This window comes from Trichechus manatus, unplaced genomic scaffold (genome assembly GCF_000243295.1).
Source record: "Trichechus manatus latirostris isolate Lorelei unplaced genomic scaffold, TriManLat1.0 scaffold00138, whole genome shotgun sequence".
Classification (NCBI taxonomy): Eukaryota; Metazoa; Chordata; class Mammalia; order Sirenia; family Trichechidae; genus Trichechus; species Trichechus manatus.
Genome location: NW_004444074.1, coordinates 7,368,067 through 7,379,353, shown reverse-complemented (window position 1 = coordinate 7,379,353; position 11,287 = coordinate 7,368,067). Strand labels below are relative to the sequence as shown.

The 11,287-nt window shown below is 47.4% G+C and overlaps 1 protein-coding gene across 2 annotated transcripts; it reads left to right on the top strand.

The window, feature by feature from the left end:
* The first annotated feature begins 2,344 nt into the window (after positions 1-2,344).
* CCL14 (C-C motif chemokine ligand 14) lies at positions 2,345-7,351 on the top strand. 2 transcript variants are annotated; one of them, XM_023739696.1, is made up of 4 exons: positions 2,345-2,991; positions 4,729-4,742; positions 6,071-6,182; positions 6,602-7,351. In XM_023739696.1, exons 1-4 carry the CDS (start codon positions 2,927-2,929, stop codon positions 6,687-6,689), a joined length of 279 nt encoding a protein of 92 aa, XP_023595464.1. In that variant the 5' UTR covers positions 2,345-2,926; the 3' UTR covers positions 6,690-7,351. The 2 variants fall into 2 exon arrangements, 1 of the variants encoding a protein (XP_023595464.1); XR_002825460.1 differs by lacking the exons at positions 4,729-4,742; positions 6,071-6,182 and having other exon boundaries at positions 2,345-3,002; positions 6,602-6,704.
* The last annotated feature ends 3,936 nt before the right edge of the window (positions 7,352-11,287 follow it).

Here is an 11,287-nt window from a genome sequence, read left to right as displayed (position 1 = left end):
AAGCATGATATCCTTCTCCAGAGACTGGTCCCTCCTGATAACATGTCCAAAGTACTTGAGACGTCGGTGCTTCTAAAGAGTATGTTGGCTGTACTTCTTCCAAGACAGATTTGTTCATTATTCTGGTAGTCCATGGAATATTCAATATTCTTCACCAACATCACAATTCAAAGGCATCAATTCTTCTCTGGTGTTCCTTATTTATTGTCCAGCTTTCACATGCATATGAGGCAATTGAAAACACCATGGCTTGGGTCAGGTGCACCTTAGTGTCAAAGTGACATATTTGCTTTTTAACACTTTAAAGAGGTCTTTTGCAGCAGATTTGCCCAATGCAATGAGTCATTTGATTTCTTGACTGCTGCTTCCATGGGTGTTGATTGTGGATCCAAGTAAAACAAAATTCTTGACAACTTCAATCTTTTCTCCATCTGTTGTGATGTTGCTTATTGGTCCATTTTTTAAAAATTTTGTTTTCTTTATGTTAAGGTACCATCTATACTGAAGGCTGTGGTCTTTGATCTTTATCAGTAAGTGCTTCAAGTCCTCTTCGTTTTCAGCAAGCAAGGCTGTGTCATCTGCCTATTGCAGGTTGTTAATGAGTCTTCCTCCAATCCTGATGCCCGTTCTTCTTCATATACTCCAGCTTCTCAGATTATTTGCTCAGCATACGGATTGAATAAGTATGGTGAAAGGATACAACCTTTATGCACACCTTTCTTAACTTTAAAAAACACAGTATCCCCTTATTCTCTGACTCAGTAGTGACCCTACAATAGGACACAGTAGAGCTGCCCCATGGGGTTACCAGGGCTGTAAATCTTTATGAAAGCAGATTGCCACATCTTTCTCCCTCGGAGCAGCTGGTGAATTCGAACCGCCGACCTTTTGGTTAGCAGTTGACCACTTTAACTACTGCACCACCAGGACTCATAATATAGGTAGGAAGGCAATAATTGCTTGAAAAATAAAGGAATTTTCTAGAAGATTCCTAGCAACAACTTGGCAGACAGGCTAGTCTCCTACAAAACAAAGAAGTAGAGATTCTTTCTTTCCAACTCATATTCTTCCCAGAAACAACTTGTTTCCTTAGATTGTTCCTAATGACAATTGTTAACATTTGATTTGGGGAGTTCATCTAGTATTGTTATTGACGATAACAAATACAGAAAGAATTCTCGACTGTCTTTGCACTTGTTAGGTGTGTCTCACACCTAATAGGCGTGAGAATTCAGCTGTTTTCCTTAAGAAACATATACATACACCGAGTTCCATTTATTTATTCATCCTTCATCTACATAATATATTTATAAATTTGCTATATGCTAGACTCTGTGTTGGGCTCTATGAAGAATGGGCAAACACAAATGTTCCCTGCCCTGATGATTCGAGTAGGAGAGATATGACATAAATAACTACTTACAACAGCAAGCAGAATGGGGGAAGTGCCCCCCACCCCGAGCAGCATGGTGCAAGGGGAAGGCCATGAGACTAAGAATCTGCAGGGGTGGGGCCTGGCATCCCAATCATTGCATGAACATATGCAAGTCACTGGCCTTCACTGAGTCCGAGCTTCCTCCTCAGTAAATGGCAAGTTGAGACGAATCTAAGGATGGCAGGTCCGTACATAGCATCTGAGATGCATTACATAGAAACCACACATCGATCACAGTACTCCTTCCCGATGTGCCTGCAAAGAGTTTCCAACACAGAGCTCCAGGCCACCACTAATCCAGCAAACATATTAGCCATCCCCGAGATAGCAATTTTCTAATGTTCCTTTCACTATTCTGCCAAAGTCAGAAACCAGGACAAGGTCCCAAAGGCATCCACTGCTTGAGCTCAGATAGTACTGAGACTGCAGGCTTCGCAGAGAAGCAAAGCCAGCTGCAGCATATTGAAGGGCAGCTTAACTGGGCTCCCGATGTTGCTTGCTGGCTTAGTGGTTCAGAGCCAGACTGCCTGAGTTCAAACCCCAGTTCCATTTAGCAATTGTCAAAGCTTGGGCAAGTTGACTATGCTCTCTGTGCCTCAGTTGCCTCAACTGCTGTTGTAAAGATTAAATGGATTAATGTTTGTAAAGCATTTGGGACAGTGGCTAGTGTGTATACCAAAAGAATCAAACCAGTTGCCATCAAATCAACTCCGACTCATGGCAACCCCATATGTCAGAGTAGAACTGTAGATTTTCAATGGCTGTCATCTTTCAGAAGTAGATTGCCAGGACTTTTTTCCAAAATGCCTCTGGGTGGATTCAAAACATCAACCTTTCAGTTAGTAGCCGAACACTCAACTGTTTGTGCCACTCAGGGACTCCTCCAGTGTGTTAGCAAACTCTATGTAAGTGTTGTTAAAGATATTGTTTACGGCGTATCATAGCTCTTCTTCATCCCAGGGTATGGTGAAGGATGTGGGGATAAGGCTGGGAGCTATAGGTTCTGCTTATGAGGTTAAGTGAGGGTTTCCCAGCCCTGATTGGTGAGACTTGATCTGGGGAGCCCAGACCTCATCCCAGTACCCACAGTCTCCTCTATGGCCTTGTTCTGAGGTCTGAAACTGGAATTGGACACAGGACATGTCCCAGTCTCTGGAATGGGTCAGTCTGAGACAGTGCTCCCAGCCACTGTGTTCATAGTCTACACCTAAGGAGGGTTTATATCAAAGAAGTTAAATTAATTCCTGTTGGGGATAGAAGGCAGTTTCCTCCCTGAAATCTTTTCTGTCTGTGCTTCCTTCACTCCACCCTCAATAAATGTGCAGGATAAGATATCGCTGAGGCATCACTGCTTCCACTTCCCTTTGAACTCTCAGTTCCCTTATTTTAAAAAATATCTTGCCACAAGGATCATTTCTCAACACTTCCTCTCCCAGGAGCCTCAGAAGCCCAGATCAGCTCTGTTCCTACTAAGGCTACCCCCACAGGAGGATGAAGGTGCTCACGGTCACCATCTCCTTCCTCATCATCGCTTCCGCCCTCGGGTCCAAGCCTGAGTCCTTATCATGTGAGTCCAGTGTCTCATCTTCCTTCCCACCTAGTCCCTGTAGGGAAATGAGCAGGAGTGAGGTAGCTGGGGTGTGAGGGGGAGGGACTGTACAAGGAGGCCTGGGATCTTGTTAACCTGGCTTCACCTCACCCTCCCCAGGACAACTCCCCTTTCCCCTCCAGCCTGACTCTCCACTCCCTCAATTCATCTCTGTGCCACTAAGCAAAACAGCTTCCAACCCATTTGAGGGATAGTGGTTAAGAGTTCGCTGCTAACCAAAAGGTCAGCAGTTCGAATCCACCAGTCACTCCTTGGAAACCCTATGGGGCAGTTCTACTCTGTCCTATAAGTTCGCTATGAGTCGGAATCAACTCGACAGCAATGAATTTGGGTTTTTTTGTTGTTGTTGTTTACTCTCAAGAGATGAGGAGCAGTGTTTGGTGCTCTCAAGGTCATTTTGCCTATTGCCCTGGCCTCCTGAGAGTTGGGCCAAGGCCACTTCAGTATCACCCTACCTGTGCGTACAGCCTTCCTTAGGAACTGGTTGCAGGTAACACTACAGTGGGGGGTTGGTCTGAGGGCACCTCGTTCCGGCTTATTTCTTAGGGTGAGCTGCCTTTACAGACAATCCAGACCATTCCTCACCCTTCTGTATTCTATTTCCTTCCCAGAGCTGGGAGAGCGGGGTGGGCGGGGGGACACACACACAAAAAAAAGAAGAACCAAACCCATTGCTGTAGAGTCAGTTCCAACTCATGATGACCCTGCGTGTTACAGAATAGAACTGCTCTATAGGGTTTTCTTGGCTATAGTCTTTACAGAAGCAGATCTCCAAGGCTTTCTTCCCCAGAGCTGCTAGGTGGGTTTGAACCACCAACCTTTAGGTTAGCAGCCGATCACAGTCTCCTGGGGGGAAACACACAGGTTATTAAGTAAAACTAGTCTGAAGTGAATGAGAGCATTGAGGAGCCCTGGTGGCACAGTGCTTAAAGTGCACGGCTGCTAACCAAAATGTCAGTGATTTGAACCCACCTGCTGCTCCGTGGAAGAAAGATGTAGCAGTCTGCTTCTGTAAAGATTACAGCCCTGGAAACCCTATGGGGCAGTTCTACTCTGTCCTATAGGGTTGCTATGAGTCAGCATTGACTCAACAGCAACAGGTTTGGGTTTTTGTTTTTTTGTTTTTTTTTTTAAGTGAGTGGGAATCCGCATAGCTTGGTTTGCTCTCTGAAAGGCCATTTGTCAGCTCAGAGAAATAAAATGGGGAGACTCAGAGCTATGACTGGGTCTTGAGGACCAGAAGAGCCCCTATTCCAGTCTTTGGGCAGTGAGACTATGCCAGGAGTGGTGCAGATAACAGGACCAGGCTGTTCCGTTTCCATCCGAGCATCTGGCACCTGAGTGACCTATGAGATCACCGTGTTCACACACTCACACCTCTGTCCAGGTCGGTTGTGGAGTGTGCGCATGTCCCATGACTCCACTCCGTAGCTACCACATGTGTGTGCAGGGCCCTCCTACAACAGCCCTCCTGCTCCTTCAGTAACTTCAAGCTTAGGGCAACTTTGCTGTCACCCCCCGTACTTCCTATCAGAGTCATGAAATTTCGGAATTGGAAAACCAAAATAAACCAAACCAGCTGCCATCAAGTCAGTTCTGACTCATGGCAACCCCATGTGTGCAGAGTAGCACTGTGCTCCGTGGGGTTTTCAATGGCTGTGATCTTTCAGAAGTAAATTGCCAGGCCTTCCTTGCAAGGTACCTCTGGGTGGGTTCCAGCTGCCAGCCTTTCAGCTAGGTGTCAAGCATTTAACCATTGCACCAGCAGGGACTTCTTCAGAATTGGAAAGTAGTTGGAAAAATCACCTAAACCAGTGATTTTTAAAGCTTTTTAAACCATGGAACCTTTTTTTCAAGCAAAATCTTATACTGAGGGCCAATACGTAAAACAGAAAAAGTGATTGAGTGGGTGCAACCCCCAGGACTCCTCTCTCTCAAATGCATCAGTACCTCCAAGACAGTTCCCGAAGTACCTCAGAACTCTAGGGAACTTGATTTAAAAACCACTGATCCAGTCCAACGGCCTCACTGACAGAGGAGGAAACTGAGCAGAAAGGGGAAGTGAAGTGCCATGGGGGCAGTGGTGCTTCAGTGGTAGAATTCTCACTTTCCATGTGGGAGACCCCAGTTTGATTCCTGGTCAATGCACCGCATGTGCAGCCACCACCCATCTGTCAGTGGAGACCTGCAGGTTGCTATGATGCTGAACAGGTTCCAGCAGAGCTTTCAGATTAAGAGGGGCTAGGAAGAAAAGCCTGGTGATCTACTTCTGAAAATCAGCCACTGAAAACCATATGGATGACAAAAATCCAATCCACAGCCAATCATGGGGATGGCACAGGACAGGGAAGCACTTCATTTCCTTGTGCCTTGTGTTGCCATGAGCTGGAGGCTGACTCAACGGTGCTAACAACAACCAAGGGGTTATGGGCACAAAGCCAGCAAAGGCAAGGCTGCGTTAGAATGGGGGTGTCCTGACTCCCAGAACAGTGTCCTTGGGGCTTGATGGGGCATCCTTTCCTCTCTGCAGGGTGTGGGGCCAGTGAGGACACAGACAGGATGGTGGGACTGGGAGGGGCTGGGTCTACATTCCCAAATGACATGTTTCCCAATCCCAATGATTTCTTCCAAGTATCCATCCTATTTGGTACATCTTCCCCCACAAAGGTATGCAGGTTGTGTGACCTTGGCCAAGTCTCTTGCCTCCTCTGCAGCTGCCACACAGGATGGTGAGCGCTCACTGGGAAGCTCTGTGCTTGCTCCTCTTCACTTCCTGCTTGAAAGTCCTCAGCCAATCTTCTGGGAGGAGCTGAAGAAAGGGAAGGAGGGTGATTGCTGGTGAAGAAGGAGGCAAAAAGGAGCCAGAGAAGGGAATGGAGAGGGAGAAGAGAGGATTCTCCAAGTTCTGGGGGCTCTCTCCTCCTCCCTCCTCTCTCCCACCCCGCAGGTTTCAGGAGCCGCAAGCAGGCACAGCCTTCTGACAAGGGGCCCAATCTCAGCTTCCCTCCCCCCTTTCTTCTCAGGAGGACCTTACCACCCTGCTGAGTGCTGCTTCCCCTTCATTACCCATACCATCCCGCGTATCTGGGTTTCAGGTTATTATGAGACCAACAGCCAGTGCATCAAGCCCGGAGTTGTGTAGGTGGCACCCAGACACCCCTCTGGGGGAGAGGGAGAAAGCAGGTCCTGGGGGAGGGGAGAAACACAGAATGAGGTCTCCCCAGGGCACCTTCCGATTGTATCAACACAGGAACAGACAGCTGAGGTGTAAACTGGGGTTTTCTGTCCTGGCCACTGCCTGCAGGGAGCCCTGCAGATGCCGGCTTCCTGGATGGAGATGCATCAGGGGAGGGGAGGAGAAGGCAGGAAGACACTTCCTGAGAGGATTACAGAGGGTGGGAGGCACAGAAACTAGGTGGATCTCTGCCCCTTAACGGGGTCTGGTCCTGAGCTGTCTCTAACAAAGGTCAGGTGGGAAGTTTGGGAGGAAAGGATAGGCTGTCTCCTCCCAGCTGCTGACCCCTCAGTGTATAATCCTTCCCCTTCTTTCTTCACAGCTTCATCACCAAAAAGGGCTATCCCATCTGTGCCAACCCCAGAGATGACTGGGTCCAGGACTACATCAAGGACATGGAGGAGAACTGAGTGGCCCAGAAGTAGTACAGAAGGCCACAGCTTAAGGAGAAGAAGCCAAGGCCCGCCTCCCACTCCCAGCTCCAAGCCCCAGCCACCCCCTGGGAGTTGCCCTGCCTTTAATGAAAGACCACCCATGCCTATCCCTGCCCTCATTTATTCTTACTGGATTTGCCCATTGGCAGTTGACTGAGTACACTGGTGAGCTGAGCCTGGGCTTCAGCATCAATTCTCATACCGCAGAAATTTTTCCAGAGCCTGGCGCAAAAAGCAGGTCAGGGCTACAAAGGGGGTAGTGAGAAGCAGAGCAGAGATTTGAGAAAGAGGCTCGATGAAAAAGGCCACCTCTCAACAACAGTAATAATAACAGATACCATTTTCTTAGCATTCTCTACATTCTGCTAAGCCCTCTATATGCATTACCTTATTTAAGCCCCCGAAAAAATGTGGAAACCAGAAATTATCATCAGATTTTACAGCTTAATCTTCATAAAGCCCTCTTCATAGCAGTCCAATTCCCTAGTTCTTTTTTGCTGTGTTTCTCCCAAGGCTTTTGTTCCCTGCTGTCTGGGATAGGATGATTCATGCACATAATTTATCCAATTCTGCCCCTTCCGTGTGCACACACTAGGTTGAACTATATTGTTTTATTCATCTTTGTATTCCCCACAACGCCTAGCAGAAACCTTGCCCATACTGGGTGCTCAGAGGATGGAGGGATGGACAGATGGATGGATGGATGGATGGGTGGGTGAATGGATGGGTGGGTGAATGGGTGGATGAAGGAATGGGATGGGGTGGGTAGGTGAGTGGGTGGATAGATGAATGAAGTAAGACAGGAATCGAGACCTATGGTCCCAGAATAACACCCAGCATCTCCAAAGGTTTTCAAATCCATCTTCAAGGATCAAGGAAGAGTTCCATGTACTCAGAGTAATAGCATACCCATTGCAGGGACTATGGTGATGCTACCCTAGCTTAGAGCCTTCCACGGACAAGGGCCAAGAGGGGGCCTGCATGCTAAAGATACAACCAGACGTCCTCAGACTTCCTCACCTCCACAAACAGAGGTCAAGAGGGTACCCCACTGCCCTCATAAGAGCTTCACCACCACTAACTGCTTTGAACCCACCAGGACTAATTACTTTATATGTGCTACCCTATTTATGAGCAGTCACACCAAGGTAAGTGCCATAAGCATCTACACATTCCCTATTCTGCCCCTGCCTCCCTCTACTCTCAACTCCTGAAACGCTTCTGCTATGCCTCTGAGACTCATAGACCATCATGCCAAATTCCCCTGTATCTTCAGTCTCCTCTCTGAACATTGCCTGCAACCTCTTACTCAAAGGAAAGCATGGCTCTCTCCTGAAAGCGTTTCCTCAGCAGCCTTCCCAAGGGCTTACTGCCTTTCTGCCCTCAGCCCCCGTGTCCCTGGACTTGGCTCCTCATTGCCACATCCCATTCTACGGCAGAGATCTCACTTATTCTCCTTTTATTCTTAGACACACAGCTGGTGAAGGGGAGCCAAGCCCAAGGGACCTTTACTGCGATCTATTGGACTGGGCTGCCTGAGTTGCTGTGTGGCTCAGGGGAACAGTCTTGACTGAGACTGTGGGAGTGGTGAGCAGAGGGAAATTTTCTTGAAGGATGAAGTAGAGTTGGCCAAACAAAGTATTTTAGGGAGCGGGACCAGCATAAGTAAAAGGCATAAAGGGGTAAAAGAGTAGGTATGTTGAGGAATGGCATATGGTTCGTTATGGCACAGGGCAAGAAGTGGAGAGAGACTGGGTCACTCATAAAGGAAGTTGAATACCAGGCAAAAGATTTTGCATTTTAATCTGAATGCTATAGGAAGTCTTTGTTGGTCTTTAAGCAGTGGAGTGAGCTGGTCAGATCTGGACATCGGGGTGGACAGTGTGGGACAGGGATGGGAGGGAGTAAGGACAGAGAAGGAAGAACAGGTAAAGGGCTGTTGTAATCTTGGCTCACTATTTGAATTGGAAACTGGAGAGTGGGGAAGAGACACAGGCTCTGTCAAAACTCTAGCTGTGTAGGGGAACCCATTGTCATCCAGTCAATTCTGATTCATAGCGATCCTGTAGGAAAGAGTAGAACTGCCCCATAGGGTTTCCAAGGCTGTAATCTTTACAGAAGCAGACAGCCACATCTTCTCCCACAGAGAAGCTGGTGGGTTTGAACCCCCAACCTTCCGGTTAGCAAACAACTGCTTTAACCACTGTGCCACCGGGGCTCCCTTGTGTGTGGGAGGGGGAGTCAACACCTGCACATTTCCTCCTCTGTCCCATCCCCCACTCCTCCTCAGCTCGCAAGGCCCATTCTCTATGCCCTCTGGAGCTCATGGCCGAGCAACAGCAGAATCCCACGGAGCCACATTCTACCTCTGTCCAGCCCCAGCTCCTCTTCTGCCCAAATGTGGCACAGTGGGTAAAGGAAAAGGCATTAAAAGTCTTAGGCGTCTCAGGGATTTGCCAGCCAAAGCTGACCTGCTGGAGTGAATGTTTAGGTCTGGGAAACGTGGAGAGGTGGGGAGGAGGGAGGGACAGGAATGCCAGCCCAGCAACGTTCCACAAAATTCATTCCTAAAGAAATGAGCATAAAAGTGCTCCGGCACAGGTGTTATGGGAGCAACAGTAGAAACGAACATCTCCCAAAGTTGTAAGGATTTTAAAAAAAACAGTCACCATGAAGTCCATTCCGACTCATGACGACTCCTCGTGTGTCAGAGATGAACTGTGCTCCATTAGGTTTTCAACGGCGCATTTTTTGGGAAGTAGATCACCAGGGTTTCCTTCTGAGCCACCTCTGGATGGACTAGAAAAAACCTCCAACCTTTTGGTTAGAAGCTGAGCGCATTTACTGTTTGCACCACCCAGGGACTGTTGTAAGGATTAAATATCAGTAATTCCAATTACTGAGCACCAGCCACTTTCTGTATGTACAGAGTGATGATGAAGAGTCCTGAGCTTTTGCATTAGACAAGCCGAGGGTTGAGTTCTGACTGCGCTGCAGTCAGTAAATTACATAAGTCTATAAATCATGAAGCCTCTGTTTCCTAATTTGTAAAATAAAAATGATGTGATCCAGTTTATAGGGTTTTTGTGATGATAAGGTACATAAAAATTTAGTAGGATGCCTAGAATGTAAGCACTTGATAAATTATATTATTATCAAATTAAATGAGTTAATATTTGTAAAGCATTTAGAAATGTACCTGACACAGAGTGAGCACTGTATAAGTATCATGAGCTCTAATTTTCATAGCAATCCAATAAAACAGACATTATTATCCCCATTTTACTAATTAGGAAAATGCCCCAGAGAGTTTAAGCAACTTGTCCAAGGTCACATAGCTAGTCATTGTTGGCCGTAGAGTCAGGGTTGGATAACCTGTACCAGCACCCAAGAAGAATCAGCTGACAAACCTAAAACCAGTCAAAAGTCCAATGTCCAAAGAGATAAGAGGCCATTGACAAATAAATCAAACAGGGACTCAAGGGACAGCCACTTTGTTTTTTCAGATATTGGTGGCATAATCTGTGACATGAAAGAATGTGAGTTCAATTAGGTGTCTTCTGATGATGTGGAGGGACATCCTTCTTGAGGCCACTAAACCCTATTGTTGCCTCAGCTTGTGCTGTCTCTAATCCTGCTTTATGTTCAACCTCCCAAAGATGATCACCTTGGGGACACTGGGACAGTTCAACCCTCCCTCCCAACATAGAGATGGTGGCAGGGACTTCACCAGGTATCATAATGAAATCAAACAAGTCTGGTTTTCAGTACTGCCTACACAACTTCCTATCCACGTGACACTGGGCAATTCATTCAACCTCTCTAAGCTTCAGTAGGAGCCCTGGTGGTGCAGTGGTTAAGCATTAAGGCTACTAACCAAAAGATCAGCAGCTCAAATCCACTAGCCACTACTTGGAAGCCCTATGGGCAGTTCTACTATGCCCTATAGGGTCGCTATGAGTCGGAATCAACTCGACGGCAAAGGGTTTGGTTTTTTGGTTTTAAGCCTCAGTAAGGGACCAAGGTGGCAACAGTTTGTGCACTCAACAGCTAACTTAAAGGTTGACAGTTTGAACCAACCACCCAGTGGCACCACAGAAGACATTTTGGCAATTTGCTTCCTTTAAGATTACAGCCAAGAAAACGCTATGGAGCAGGTCTACTCTGTAACATATGGGGTCACCATGAGCCAGAACTGACCCTACAGCAACTAATAACAGCAAGCCTCAGTGGCCTCATCTGTAATAATAACAGCAATAATCTCTACTCCATGGGACTATTGTGAGGATTAAATAAAACAGGGCATGCAAAGTGGCTGGCACACAACAGGCATTCTTCACACACTCCCTTCCCCTATTCCATCCCCTGCACACCATGCATAACTTCACCTCTGAGCCAGGCCCCGCCCTCCACACCCTACCCCGGGCTTCCCAGAAGCCTGTTGTTTTGCCTTCTCCACCAACCCCAAAGTGGTCAGAGTCCAGAGAGCTGGGCAGTTGGAGAACGGATGACCAGCGGCAAGGAGGACATCCCCGTTCAGCTCTCCCCTGAAGCTGTCTGGCCCCACTGAGAAG